General features: G+C 34.9%; 2 protein-coding genes across 3 annotated transcripts; one reads left to right on the top strand and one right to left on the bottom strand.

The window, feature by feature from the left end:
- The first annotated feature begins 1 nt into the window (after window position 1).
- Window positions 2–2,300, top strand: LOC118753014. The gene is made up of 5 exons (XM_036487862.1): window positions 2–20; window positions 96–310; window positions 419–575; window positions 647–845; window positions 2,220–2,300. The coding sequence occupies exons 2-5, from the start codon at window positions 178–180 to the stop codon at window positions 2,241–2,243; spliced, it is 513 nt and encodes a 170-aa protein (XP_036343755.1). The 5' UTR covers window positions 2–20; window positions 96–177; the 3' UTR covers window positions 2,244–2,300.
- LOC118753013 (protein ALP1-like) lies at window positions 2,194–3,808 on the bottom strand. Of its 2 annotated transcripts, XM_036487860.1 has the most exons (3): window positions 3,615–3,808; window positions 3,181–3,558; window positions 2,194–3,102 (listed from the first exon to the last, which is right to left on the bottom strand). In XM_036487860.1, the coding sequence occupies exons 2-3, from the start codon at window positions 3,486–3,488 to the stop codon at window positions 2,199–2,201; spliced, it is 1,212 nt and encodes a 403-aa protein (XP_036343753.1). In that variant the 5' UTR covers window positions 3,489–3,558; window positions 3,615–3,808; the 3' UTR covers window positions 2,194–2,198. The 2 variants fall into 2 exon arrangements, with proteins under 2 accessions (XP_036343753.1, XP_036343754.1); XM_036487861.1 differs by having other exon boundaries at window positions 3,181–3,808.
- Window positions 3,809–14,703: the final 10,895 nt, after the last annotated feature.

The raw sequence follows: 14,703 nt of genomic DNA, 5'->3' as shown, positions 1-14,703 counted from the left end.
GGCGTAATATTCAACTGGAGGTAAAAGAGTTTATATTAAACAATTATCTGTTATTAATAATATTATTTGTTGCTAACAACAATATTTTTTTACAGATACCTTACTTTTTTATCGTTCCGGCTGCTGTATTATCCGATTCTTGTGTGTTGGTTGGTATATCGGAAGCTTTAGTGCAAGATGTTCGAAGAAAAACTTATAGCAGAGATTGAAAAACACAACTGCTTGTGGGACAAACGACAGCTTAGTTACCGCGATCGGGTGAAGAAAGATTTGGCTTGGCGAAATGTAGCTGCTGCTGTGGGACATCCTGGTTAGTATAGAGTTTTTCAAACATATAGCAGTTTTGTAATAGGACGAACCAAATTATAACAAATTTGTGACGAATAATTGTGACGAATACTATATTTTTACTTTACAGAGGAAAACTGCCGAAAGCGATGGAAATCGTTAAGAGACCGATATGGAATAGAATTGAAGGTTGATCAACAACCTAGCGGAAGTGCTGCGTCGTTTAGACGAGCTTGGCCATATTACGAAGCTATGTTGTTTTTGAAAGACACGGTCACGCCCAGACAGTAAGTGTACTTTACATTTGTACAACAAGTATTTATATTTTAAATTGTAATTTATATGTACATATTTTAAGGACAACAACAAACATCGTCTCCCAAACGCCAGAAGTTCTCGGACAAGAACCAGATATACTGGATACTTCCTTTGGATTCCAAATAGGCGAGAGTGGGAACATTATAATAGAAGAGCAAGAAACCACTGCCCCAACGCCGGCTAAGAGACAAAAGAAAAAAAACGATGAGAACGCCGCCTTTAACGATCTAGTCAACGAAGTAAGTCAGTTTGTGGATAGTCAAAAAAAAACACACAACAATTTCGTGGGTGCGATTGGCGAAGTGTTTGAGAAGGTCCCAGAAGAGAGCCGCCTAGATTTTCAAATGGACGTACTTCAATACGTCTATGCTCAATATAAAAATTATAAAAATTGAATTTACGAAATTTAAAAATTTAAATGACATCCAGTTTGAATTCAATTTTGCGAACTTTATATGTAATCTAATTTAGTATGAAATCTGATTTTGATTTTGCGAATTAAATATGTAATCGAATTTAATATGCAATCTCACAGAAAATGCTTGCTATAATTTCATTGTTTCTAATCAAACACAATTGTACATTTTTTTAAGAAAATATTCAGGATATTATTCCAAACGCGTGGTTTTCGATGCAAGTTTACGAGGCTTACGCGGTTACGAGACATTTAAATAAATAACCTGGATATTTTTTTTATAAAAAATTGTACAATTGTGTTTGATTAGAAACAATGAAATTGTAGCAAGCATTTTCGGTGAGATTGCATATTAAATTCGATTACATATTAAATTAGATTACATATTAAGTTCGCAAAATTGAAATCAAACTGGATGTCATTTAAATTTTTAAATTTCCTAAATTCAATTTTTATAATTTTTACATTGAGCATGTTTCGTTGTGAATTTACAAATGCACTGAAATATGTAAATGCAAGATCCTATGGACAGGATCCTGAACAGCCCTATTATTTAAAATACTAAAAAGTAGACTGTTTGTAACAACTTTTGTTTTATAAATAGGCAATACTTAAGTACCTTAAAAAGAAACATATTACTTAAAAGACTAAGAAGTATATTGTTTGTAATTCACTTTTGTTTTATAAATACGCCATATTTACAGTGGTCGAAAAAATTATAGTCGCACCATATTTGACAAGTTTTAACATTTTTTTTTAAATTTTAGTAAATTTTTCATAAAAATATAGTTAATTCTTTAACAAAGCCCGTGTAAAAAATTCCGTTTTATAAAAAAGTCAAAATTAAAAAATAATATGTTAAAACTTGTCAAATATAGTGGGGCTATAATTTGTTTGCCTACTGTATGTACCTTAAAAAGAAACAAAACAATTAAAAGACTGAAAGGTATATTGTTTGTAACCACTATACTGTTTAAAACGGTTTTAACTTAAAAGACTGAATGAAATATATGTTATGTTAACGCCATACTTACCTTGAACAAAAATTAATTTAAAAACCTGAAAGATGTGACGACATTTAAAACATTACCAATAAGTGCCCTCATACTGTGAGTTCAAATTTTTGTTTTCTATCTTAAATAATAAAAACAAAGCATATTCAGGGAGTAGTAATTATTTAAATTTTATTGTTAAAAAGATGTGTCTTCAGAGCATCCCTTAAATCATAATTATTTGAACTGCCTCGGTTCGATGACACCCTACTTATTGAGGGCAATGGAACTACTTCGTTTCGCCATGAGCCAGCGATGGTGGCATCCTCTGCGTAGCGATCAACAAAATCGCTTGCTACATAGTTTGCACACGAAAACTTAATAAAATTATGCAAGACAATACAAGCTTTCACTATTTGTTCTGCATTTTTCGGGGCCATGCATAGCGTCGTTCTCAATATTCTCCATTTGGCAGTGAGTATTCCAAATGCGTTTTCTATAACTCTTCTTGCACGAGAGAGTCTTTTATTGAAATACTCTTGCTCTTCTGGAATACCTCTACCCGGATATGGTCGCATTAAATAACGCCGTAAGGGAAAAGCAGCATCTCCTACTAAATAATGTGGAAATGGCTCGGTTTCTCCTGGCAGAGGCTGATCATGTGGAAGGCCGAGCCTATCATTTTCAATAGCATCTGCCAGTTTTGAAAAGTGGTAGACACCGCCATCGCTTTGACTTCCATATGCTCCGATGTCAACGCAGGTAAAGGTATAATTGGCATCACATACGGCCAAAAGCACGATACTATAATTGCCTTTGTAATTATAGAACATCGACCCTGAATTCGCTGGACAGGTAATATTAATGTGCTTTCCGTCGATGGAACCAACGCAGTTGGGCATATTCCACAGCGACTTGAACTCATTGGAAATACGTCCCCATTCCGTTTCTGACGGGGTCGCCACATACAGGTCAGCTAACAGATCCCATATGGTCATACATGTCTCCAACGTAATCTTCCTGAAAGTCGTCAGGCCGATCCTGTGAACTATTGTGTGGAATTGCCGAGTGCCACCGTGAGCCAAATATCTGCAACAAAAAAATAAAACCAGATACATATATGGAAAATTATACGTATACTATTAAGTAAAACCGATTTTCTCTTACATCAGGGTTATAAATAGTCTGCAGCGGCTCGATATTGGTGTTCTGATTGAATATTTGGTCAGCGAAGCCTCCAGAAATTCGTGCAGCACATTAAATAACGAAAAGGGCATTCTTAATGTCTTGTTAAACTGCTCCTCATCTGCAGCCAAGTTTCTTAATGAACTTTCAAACAATCCATATTTGTGTCGCTCTAAGTACAATTTCCGAACCCAAAATCGGCGCTTCTGTTTTAATCGCAGTTTTAATTTACGCATTTTCGCTAAAATTAGGAAAATTCTCAAAACTTGTTCAGCATTTCGAGTCAACATTTTGTACTGCCAAATGAAACTTTATGAAAACCAACGAATCTGGTGGCCGGAACGATAAAAAGCAAGGTATCTGAAAAAAAATAATGTTGTTAGCAACAAATAATTGTTTAATATAAACTCTTTTACCTCCAATTGAATATTACGTCTTATAAACACGGGTGGTGAGTGGCGCAGCCAAATGCAGCTTCACCAAAACCGGAACGATAAAAAAGCAAGGTATCTGTAAAAAATAATGTTCTTAGTAACAAATAATTGTTTAATAACATATATTTTAACTAAAATTCACAATTATACTTGCTGGCACAACAAAGAATGGCGGGTATATTTGCGCGCATTGAAAATCAGCTGACTACTATGACAGCGTTCAAAGCTACCATTAGGCCATAAAAGCCTTCAAAGTAAAGCAAAGCAAACTAAAGTAAGCAAAGCAAGCGTGCATTGGGCCAATACCTTTTGTTACGCTCTTTCGTTTAGTCGTCGCTGAGCAAGCAACATCGTGTTTGGCTGTTGCGCTTTGTTTCTTGAATGCAAAAATGCCTTGCGAGAAATATTACATGCTTGAAAATGCTTTTGGTGACATGCAATGCCTTTTGTGTTACAGGTCATTTAAAAAATAAAGAATATGCTATTCAAAGACATTTTGATTCTTTTCATAAGGAAATATTTTGATGAAGAAGAAATACAACGACTTTTTATTGAAAAAAAGTTAATTTTTTTCCAAGGAATTATAGGGTGGTTGTTAAAGGCAATATGTATGCGATTAAAAGACATTTTTAATCATTTCATAATGATATGGAAAATTTTGATGAACATGAATTTCAATTTTTTTATTTAAATTTTCAATATTTGGCGTTGATGAACCCAAACTATAAACTCGAGAAAACCAGTTTTAAAGTTTTGAATTTACATATACTCCCGAGGGAAAAATTAATACATATTCAGCTTTGTCATGAGTTTCATTTTCTCCAAGCCGGTTCACTTTTGTTTCCGTGAATTTACTATGCGCGGATGAACATTTTTCGGGTGAATTTTTTTTTCGGGCGAAAGTCAGGATAAGGTTGATTTTGTTCTAGTGAGCTACGAGTAATCCATAAAATTTTTACACATCATAAGAAAGAGCTAATGTACATTCTTGCATACTTAACCCGATTTTTGCTTTATTGGGATTATGATACTTTTATAGTAAATGAGCTATGCACATATATGTACATATGTATGTGTTAAATATACGTATTTATGTGTTTTTATTGAAGACCGATAAGTTAAAAATTTTTTCACTTCTCGTAATTTCCTACTGGGTTGCTCATGCGAAGGAGTTCTCTTGTGCTTACCAACACAAACACAGTTTAACCCTAGAACACACACCCAGAAAATACCACGTAAACACACACCCGGGATACGTTTGTACCCGGGACCTTATTTTGCGGTTTTTTTAATGCTTATTCAACCGATTTCTGATTTCTATGATTTTTTTTTTGAAATGTATATTTTAATATATAACAAGTATTTTGTCTTTTGTTTCATTCGAATATTCGTACTGGTTCCAGCGATATGGGCAAATAAAGTCAGGACATGCAACAGTGGATTTTTGTTTTTGTTGTTGTCCTGATAAATGCAAAACAAAATAATATAATTTATAATAATATACTTGTAGAGTAACAACGAATACACATTTTGGTTTTTATTTCATTGAAATATTCTACCTGGTTCAAAAGATATGTGCAAAAAGGTCGCGCAAGGTATGGGTACGTAGGTAGCAAATACACTGGTATAACTGGTTTTTGTATTTTATATGCAGCTGCAAGGGTTGTTTTCACACGAGGTGTTGTTATAAATGCTGCCTGTTGATATTTTCATTATTGTTTTGGTGCTCAAAAGTGTAAGAAGTGAAAATATAAGTGAAAATAAATATAACCGAAACTATAAATAACTGGATACGAAATGACTTCAAGAAGAAACGAATATTTATCAAGTGCAGCATATAGAAGGTAAAAAATGTAAAATAAGCAACAATGTAAACATATACTAATTTTTTTATTATGCAGGCTAACTGAGGAACAGCGAGAATCATATATACAATCTTTATTTGATGAAATTTGTGACGATGACGCTCCCTATGACTTTGACTCAGAAGATGAAGAAGAAATTCAAATCAATGACATTGAAATTGCTGATGACGATGCTGAAGTTTCGCAAAGTGCCGCAGAAGTATTACCTGATTATGCGGACTATGAGGATGATGAAGAAGAAGAAGTAGAAGAAAATAATGAATTACCTGCTAGTGCCGAAAAATTTGTTGCACGTGATGGTACTGAGTGGATGAAAGAACCAAATGTAAGTCGTCAGGTACTCAGACAAAATATTATAAGAGAACGTTCTGGACCAGCTAGATGCACTGAAATGTTGTCAATAGAGCAAACATTCAAATGTTTCATGAACGTTGAAATGGCTGATATAATTATGCGCCACACAAATAAGTTAGCAAAAGAAACTTATAATGCTTACAACAATGCGCATCCAAACACAACTCCTAAGTCATGGACGCCTGTGTCAATAACAGAGCTGTATGCATTTTTTGGCATACTTATTATGACTGGTGCGAACCATAGCAATGGAGAACATGTTCGAGATTTATGGAGCGTCAAAAACTATCCTTTATATCGCGCCACAATGGGAGTCAACCGTTTCTGTTCGATATTGCGGTTCCTAAGATTTGACGATAAAAACACTCGTGCAACACGCTTACTAACTGATAAAGCAGCACCGATCAGTGAGTTGTGGACGATGATGAACAATAATCTTGCTGCACATTACAAGCCCAGCTCATGCTTGACGATTGATGAACAATTATTTCCTTACCGTGGACGCACACGGTTTACGCAGTACATACCGTCAAAACCTGCTAAATATGGTATCAAGGTTTGGTGGATTTGCGATGCCACAAATGCATATCCACTGCATGGACAAATATATACTGGCCAAGCAGAAACTGGTAGGGAAACGAACCAAGGCGAACGAGTGGTGAAGGATTTGTCTGCCAAATACCAAGGAAGTGGCCGAAACATTACAATGGACAATTTGTTTACAACCTTGCCAGTTGCAGAACTGCTTCTCACCTGGAAACTCACGATCGTTGGAACTTTGCGCAAAAACAAATCATATATTCCTCAAGAAATGAAGCAGAACAAAAACAGGACAATTGGTTCAACGACATTTGGCTTCAAAAATAATGTGACAATGTGCTCTTATGTTCCCAAAAAAAATAAAGCAGTAATTTTACTTTCGACCATGCATAATGATGCTGAAATAGCTGACAGTGGGAAACCTGAAATAATTGAATATTATAATCGTACCAAAGGTGGTGTTGATCGAATGGACCAAATGTTTGCGGAATATCCAACACAAAGACAAACAAAACGATGGCCACTAGCGATGTTCTTCAACATGTTGGACATTACAGCTCTTGCAGCCTACATTGTCTACGATTTGAATAACCCTATGTTGCCTTGGAGAACAAACAACAAGCGTAAGCAGATCCTGCGCAGCTTGGCTGAAGCATTGTGTATGCCCATTATTGAAGCCAGAGCCATAAATCGTCAAGTGACACGAAATTTTTCGACTAAAATTGCTATTGAAGCATATTTCAACCGACCGGTGGAATCAATGGTGTCAACAGCAGCATCAACATCTGCCGCAGCGCGCACGCCAAAACCTGTGTCCGGATCTTGCTATTTATGTTACGCACAAGAGGAAAAACGCCGTAGAAGAACCAGAAAGCTGTGCGACAAATGTAAGAAGCCAATGTGTCTTGAACATTCGGTCACATCAACAAATTGCTCTATTTGCCATGATTTTCCTTAGATATAAGATGCATTTTTATAATTTTTATAATAAAAGTCAATAATATAATGTGTGAAATGAATATTTTTAATTTTTCAAATAAAAATTAATATAAAAAATGTTTTTTTTTTATTATTATGAGGATTTTTACTATTGGGGTACAAACGTATCCCGGGTGTGTGTTTACGTATATAATGTGTTTGGAAGGCTGTAGCTCCTGAACCAATGGTCCGATCTGGTTCAAATTTTGAATTTGAACTCTATAAATAGCGGTATGGAGGTATAGCGTTAGCAAAAGTTACAAAACTTCAAAGTTGAAAGTGGATACATTTGTACCCGGGTGTGTGTTCTAGGGTTAACTTTTGCCGACCACCAGCGTTGCCATTTTAGCCGTTTTCCGGCTAGATTTAGCCGGTTTTGATAACAACTAGCCGGAGAAAATTCGATCTAGCCGGCAGCCGATTTGTTAGCCGGTTTGTAAAAAAAAGTTAGCCGTTTTTAGCCGATTTTACTATTTGCCTAATTTTCAGGTGCAAAAAGTAAACAAGTTGTTCGAAAGCAATAATGCAGACCCAATGAAGATTTTTAATGAACTCAATGTTTTACTTTCGCATCTATGCTCCCTAGTGGTTATTAGCGCGGACACATTTGATCCTATATGCTCCCCGTTGGTACCATACCTTGCTCCATTTCCTCAGTTTTGAAGAGTATTTAAAAACAAAAGTAAGCACAAACGCTTTTGACCACGAAGCCGAGAAAATAATTCGAGAAAATGGTCGCTATTTTATTATCACTTTAATAAAGGAATTACGCCAACGCCTCCCTACAAATATTGCCACACTAAAAAAAATTTACTTTTTTCGGTTGGAAATGCATTAAGAGTAATTAAACCAAAAGTATTTGTTCAACTACAGCAACAAAAACACAAATATAATGCCGACGAAATAATATCCATAGAGATGCAATGGCAACGGTTAACGTTACATACCTGGAGTAATTTAGACTCAACTGTAAAATTTTGGGCCGAAGTTTATCAATTTCGAAATGCCTAGGAGAAAACCCTTTTGCTGACCTTTGCAACCTAGTTTTTAGTTTTCTTGTTTTGCCTATAAGTAATGCAGAAGTAGAGCGAATATTTAGTTCAATGAATATAATAAAAACTAAGCAAAGAAATCCAATGTGCGTTAAAACGTTAAACGCTATTTTATATATAAGATACGGTTTAAAACGTGAAGAAAAATGCTGCCATAATTTTACTGTAGATGACGATCTCTTAAAATTAATGAATTCAGGTGATATATACAATAGTGATTCATTTGATGATGAGGAATATACACTCGATATAAATTAATGGTGTTAACTAGTCTTTCGTTTCTTGCGATTTATTTAAATAAAGCATGTGGATTTTCACTAAAACATTTTAGCCGTTTTTTGCCAGAGTCTATGTGAAATTTCACTAAAACATTTTAGCCGTTTTTTTTTTGCCAATCTAGCCGGTCGGCCCAAAAAGTTCTGGCAACACTGCCGACCACTGTTTTAGTCCGAAGTTCAAAGGAACAGACTAATTGCTTAAGCATTTCAAACCAGTGTTGCCACAAAAAAATTGCTAAGTTCCTCAAAAACAAATGAAAAATCCTCAAAATCTGATCAAATTATTTTTTTATTTTATTTTTATGCCTTGCTTTGTATATAATATTGCTGCAACTATATCAGTGCTCAATCTGGTTCTCAAGTCAGTCCTACATATTTTTAAACTACTAAATATACGCTCTTCTAAAACATTAGAAAAGGGCTATATTAGTAATGCAGATATAATATTTTTATTTTTTTTGGAAACTTATATGAACCTGAAACTTTTTTCCTATAATTTTCTGGATCTAAAATGAAGAATCAATGTGAATATTCTTATGATCAAATACTGCGTGTTCTTTCCATACGATATCCAGATTTTGCAAGTTCAAAATAAGTTGAAAATATAACGATTGATTTTCTGGCCGCCATGTTGACGAAAACTCTTTTACATTGTAAACCGGAAAAAAACTAAAATTCTTTACTTGAACGAGTCTTAATTGCATGGTGTATGGCGAAATCCGAAAAGTAGGTTTGAAGAATGTTAGACAAGCCGCTTGTGTGGTGTATTTCGCTTCTTGTTAAACTTCGAAATGCTTTTTGTTCACTCGTGCGCACCGGAAATTCCTCACGTTTGGAGGAATTACTCACAAAGTAACAACACTGTTTCAAACCCTGTGCCACATATATCGTTGAAGCTGCAGCGCGAAGCGAAAAGATGGTCAACTCCCATCTTTTTGCGCGCTTTGACAATCAGCCGGTTTGATATTTATTTTGTTTCGTCCAAATTCGAGTTTTCACGTAGAAACATAAAACTTAATTACATTGCTGATTTTTTTAAAGCAAAGTATATAAAATCCACAGCAATTTTGACGAGTAAAAAAGCATTACAAAATTGTTTTCTTGGCGTTCATTGTGGCATACCTTTTGCGCCTGGCGCTTTGCTGGCAAAGTTATAAATGTCACGCAAAGCCACAAAGAAGAAAATCGTCAAAATGTATGCTGTAAAAGGGTAGTCTCCTGTATCACTGATTGTTCACATACCAGTTTTTGCGATATATCTCCTTTATGTAGGAAGCTAAACCCATTAAATTGTGTTACCAGTTTACATACCGATCACACAGCAGTGAAAATCACTTAGATTGGTGCTATATAAGGTAGATATATCTTCCATACCTCTGATTGTTTAGATATGATTTTTTATATATATAACTCCTCTATCTATATATGCTGTGAATGTATAAATTTTTTCAAATGCAGTAATCTGGTAAAGCAAAATTTTCAGATGTTCATGAAAGGTATGAAGCCTTCGGCATAGCCGAAGACAGCGCTACTCTTACTTCTTTTCTTTTGCTGTTGATTCTAAAGGCCAATATGCAGCTCTCAAGAAAACGGTTAAGAAAACAATTTTCATTATTTCGTGTGTGTCCAAGGAATTTTGTCATCCTCAAGAAATAAAGGAACGAGCATATATCTCTGTTGCAAATATGGGTTTCCTTGTGCTTTTTTTCACAAAAACCTTTAGAAAACCGTACTAGAATGCGTAGCACATTTCTTAAGAACTCCGTACTGCCTTAAGGAAATTCGACACAAGAAAATTTCTTAGCCATTTCTTGAGTTGCATACTGGCCTTTTCTTGAGAGCTGCATACTGGCCTTAAAGAACTACATTTCAAGATTTGGTTAATAAGCAAACTTTGTGCCAAAACCTTTGACTTATTAATATATGTGTATATTTAAAAGCTTCAAGTGAAAATATTAAAGTGTTCAGGATGATTTTGGTCTAGATAGTATGAAAGGGGTTTGCATTTAATGACCTATTAAATGATATAGCAATTTTTTCCATATTTTAAAATTTCAAGGTCATCGAGGAGTGCACCCTGATTTGGTCACAGTAGAAAATTTAAAATTGGTATACTTAGATATTAAACAAGTAAGAAAGTCTAAGTTCGGGCGGAGCCGAACATTAAATACCCGGCGCAAGTATTAAATATATGTTTTCCACCTTTCCGAAAGCTGCCGCTACATGATAAGCCGGGGTGTATAAATTTTAAGTAAATTAGCGTCCTTAAATTTCGAAATATTGAAATTTCAAGCATTTCTGAAATTTACCGGTTATATGAAAAGCGGCCGTAATTTTAGTCCGGTTTCAACAATTTTCAACGGTTTGCTTTTGTGTGGCAAGCACAATAACCGTACCGAGTTTGATACAAATTGGTAGAACGGTTACCGAGACACATATATGTATGTGATCATAAGTGGGCGGTGCCACGCCCATTTTCCAAAATTTTATCACAAACATATTTCTTTATTAGGAATTGTTGCACCCATCAATTTTGAAAAAATTAGCTTTAATATTTACTGATTTATCGAGGATTTCGTATTTTTCTAAATTACCGTTATATGGGATGTGGGCGTGGTTATTGTCCGATTTTAAACATTTTCGGCCATTTGGTATGCTGTACCAGGACCAAAAACTGTGCCAAGTTTGGAAGAAATTGGTGCAGCGGTTACCAAGATATACACATGTAACCATAAGTGGGCGTGGCTACGCCCATTTTCCAAAAATCTATAATATTCTTATTTTTCGTCTAAAACTCATTGCAAATATCAATTTTGAGTGAATTATCTTTAATAGTTACTAAAATATCGCAGTTTTCGTATTTCTGAAAATTACCGTTATATGGGAGGTAGGCGTGGTTATTTTCCGATTTCGCCCATTTTCAATACCATCCGTCCTACGCCCAAAAGAAGTCCACGTACCAAGTTTCGTTAAGATATCTCAATTTTTACTCGAGTTATCGTGTGCACAGACGGACGGACGGACGGACAGACAGGCACCGCTTAATCGATTTCTCTTTTCATTCTGATCATTTATGTATACATTTGTCTATATCTATCTCGTTTCGTTTTGCCTGTTACAAACAACCGTTATGTGAACAAAGTTATAATACCCTTGTGCACAAGTGCGCTCGGGTATAAAAATATCAAACGGAAAAACTGGGGGTACCCCGCTTTCTACGATGACATTTTTTGCATACAAAATTGGACCTCTCTAGTGTATATAAAAAATTCAAACTTAAATATTGCCTTAGGAAGCCTATAGTAACATTTAGTAAGAATTTGGTTATAGAACCTTTTAACCATTTTACTCCTACCAGAACGCCCTGAAAAAATGTAAGATATAAGATTAAGTGTTCCACAAGCTCAATATGACTGTACTAAATAACTAGATTATTTTAGGGTAACAGGAAAACAAAATGCATGTTAACTAGTCTTCACGATAAGGGTATACAAGTGCAAGAGACGCTGTGAAAACATTTTTAAAGCTCAGCACCTTCTTTAAGTACTGTAGGTAGGATACCCTCAGGAGCGGGAGATTTGAAGCTGTCAAAAGCATATCTTCACTCGCCACAGTTCTGGCACTGTGATTCCCCCTCTCCATCGAGGGAGGAGAATATCCACCCATTAGTCGATTTTCAAGGAAAATTTGTTCTCCGTTGCTACCAGTTTATTTCCTTTGCTAACAGTTTGTTTACAAGCATCCTCTTTGCGAATGTTGTGCTTTATTTACTATGTAGTGCGAAGTACATATGTACTTCTACTGCGATTGCAAATTCAGTTTTGTATTTATTTCGAACAGCTCCCAAACCAGGAGTTTGTAGTTTTTTATATTTCTATACAAAAAATTTTCATTCGGATTGATAGCCTCAAAAGCGCACCGAAGCTAACAACTGGAAAATAAACAACTATATTTGCACTAGTTTTTGAAGCAACTTGGTATGCATAGTATGTTTGTGTTCATTTATTCACCAAATAATGTGGGCAGCAAACTCGAAAGCTAAATATGGAATAGTACTATTTTGTTGCCAAGTCAATTCAGTATTCACTGAAACTACTGAAATCACATTCAGTTCTTCAAAAGCATTCATTAAATATATAGTGTATAAAAAGCAAATATAAACCCATAACTGTGTGCTTAGTGGAGAGATATGGTTTTATACATACATATTATGTACATATGTATACTATGTATACATTTTTATGACGGTATGGGATTCCGCATCTAATTAAGTTCACTGGCAGTTTCTTTTTATAATTGCTGATTTAAAAAATAAACCCCGATACTTTACAGGTGGGAGAGAAGTGCTTTCTTTATTAATTGCTCTTTTCACTTTAATTAAGCATACAAATTTAATGAATTGGGTTACCGACATAGGCATACTTAAACAAAAGCAAATGAAAATTGTATAATCATGCAACAAGTGAAAAAATTGCACTATTCGAGTATGGCATTCATACATACGTTTGTACTATGTAGTTATATACACAATTGTACACTTTGAAATTTACTCACGAAACTATGGGTCAAATATAGTAAAACTGCGTTTTTAGTTTTTCACTCTGACGTCATTTATATATTCATATAAAAGTATGTAGGTATTTAAAAAAATATAAGTGCAATGTAGAATAACAATACGGTGAGAGAAAATTCTGTGGAATTGAAAAAAATATAGTGTTTGGATTACAAGAACGAATAGGTTTTGAAAATTTCTTTTTAATAAATTCTATCTTTTTAAGTTAATAAAGTTTGCAGGACGAAATTCGATGAAGAGGTCGTGCGTATATTAGAACTCAAATAATAATTAAAAAAAATATTTAGCAAATTTTCAAGGATATTTATGGTTAAAAATCGTAAAGGATATTTTCCATACCCATTCGTCCTTATGCACCAAAAAATTTATTCTGTTATAATTCTACAGAATTTTTTCAAAGTTCTTTTAAAAAAATCCTGACGTCAAAGATAAAAACTAAATACGCAGTTTCACTATAATTTACCCATAGTTTCGCTAATATATAAATTTTTTTTGTGTGTAAAATCTACTGTTGCACGGTGTTATGAGTAAAATGGGAGTATGTTATGTAAACTTTCTTGGTCTAATAGATAATTATTTGCATTCACTATTTACGCGCCGGCGTCTTGGAATTGTTAAGGCGCTCGCACGTAAAGAAAATAAGTGAAAAAACAACAGTATTTAATGGTTAACAATAATAACAAATGTTTGCTTTATTTGTAGAGAAAAAATGTTTAATAAAACAGAGTGAATTTAAATATAGATTTTGCTAATAGCTTGATGAGATTACCTTGCTGACGTGGTGTGGTGGCTGGCAGTCGCTCTGCTGGTCTTCTAGAAAGTGACGGAGTGCCAACAAACGAAAAAGGGTTTGAGCCCGCCGGAGAGTAACCTTCGTTGAGTTTCCCCTCAATTCAGTTACCGTACGGCGGGGCATATTGTTAACGGCTGGAATGTTAGCCGTATCTTATATATGTGTGTGTGCACTCAGATACAAAATTATTTAACGCACATTAGGGTGGTGCAGCATATTTAGGTATGGGCATAAACATTCACGTATATTCTATAGGTATACAATGTTAAACCCATCCCCATGGGAGGGTCTTTAATACCATATGGCCACTTTTTATTTCCATTTGGGAAACTTAAAAGTATGTATATAGATATTAGAGGCTTTGCGGCGGCGACGTGGTCAACTTCAAAAATATTCGGCGGCGGCAGCGACGCCGACGCGTCTGGAAACGCCGGCGCTACTGTTCATAAGGTAGATTTCAAAGAGCCATGAGGCTACTAATCTTATCATTTCAGCTCGTCAGCGTTAGGCATTCGCCATGCCAATTATTCTATTACTAGCTTATACCCGCGGGTTTCACCCTGCGTTTTTATACAACTATGAAAAATAATTTAATGATGTTATATTTTATTTCTCTGTCCATTTTCTTATAGCTCGTT

The sequence above is a fragment of the Rhagoletis pomonella genome, unplaced genomic scaffold, assembly GCF_013731165.1.
Source record: "Rhagoletis pomonella isolate Grant_MI unplaced genomic scaffold, Rhpom_1.0 Rhpom_scaffold_02050, whole genome shotgun sequence".
Classification (NCBI taxonomy): Eukaryota; Metazoa; Arthropoda; class Insecta; order Diptera; family Tephritidae; genus Rhagoletis; species Rhagoletis pomonella.
The sequence above is the reverse complement of the archived record's forward strand: the minus strand, read 5'-3'. Positions and strand labels throughout refer to the sequence as shown.

Excerpts from the sequence above, each read along its gene's own strand:
- LOC118753014 (XM_036487862.1), top strand. The coding sequence starts at position 178 with ATGTTCGAAGAAAAACTTATAGCAGAGATTGAAAAACACAACTGCTTG. Across the intron at positions 576-646 it reads GACACGGTCACGCCCAGACA|GACAACAACAAACATCGTCT; the intron begins GTAAGTGTACTT and ends ACATATTTTAAG. Across the intron at positions 846-2,219 it reads TTAACGATCTAGTCAACGAA|ATGTGTCTTCAGAGCATCCC; the intron begins GTAAGTCAGTTT and ends ATTGTTAAAAAG.
- LOC118753013 (XM_036487861.1), bottom strand. The coding sequence starts at position 3,488 with ATGTTGACTCGAAATGCTGAACAAGTTTTGAGAATTTTCCTAATTTTA. Across the intron at positions 3,103-3,180 it reads AGACTATTTATAACCCTGAT|ATATTTGGCTCACGGTGGCA; the intron begins GTAAGAGAAAAT and ends TTTTTGTTGCAG.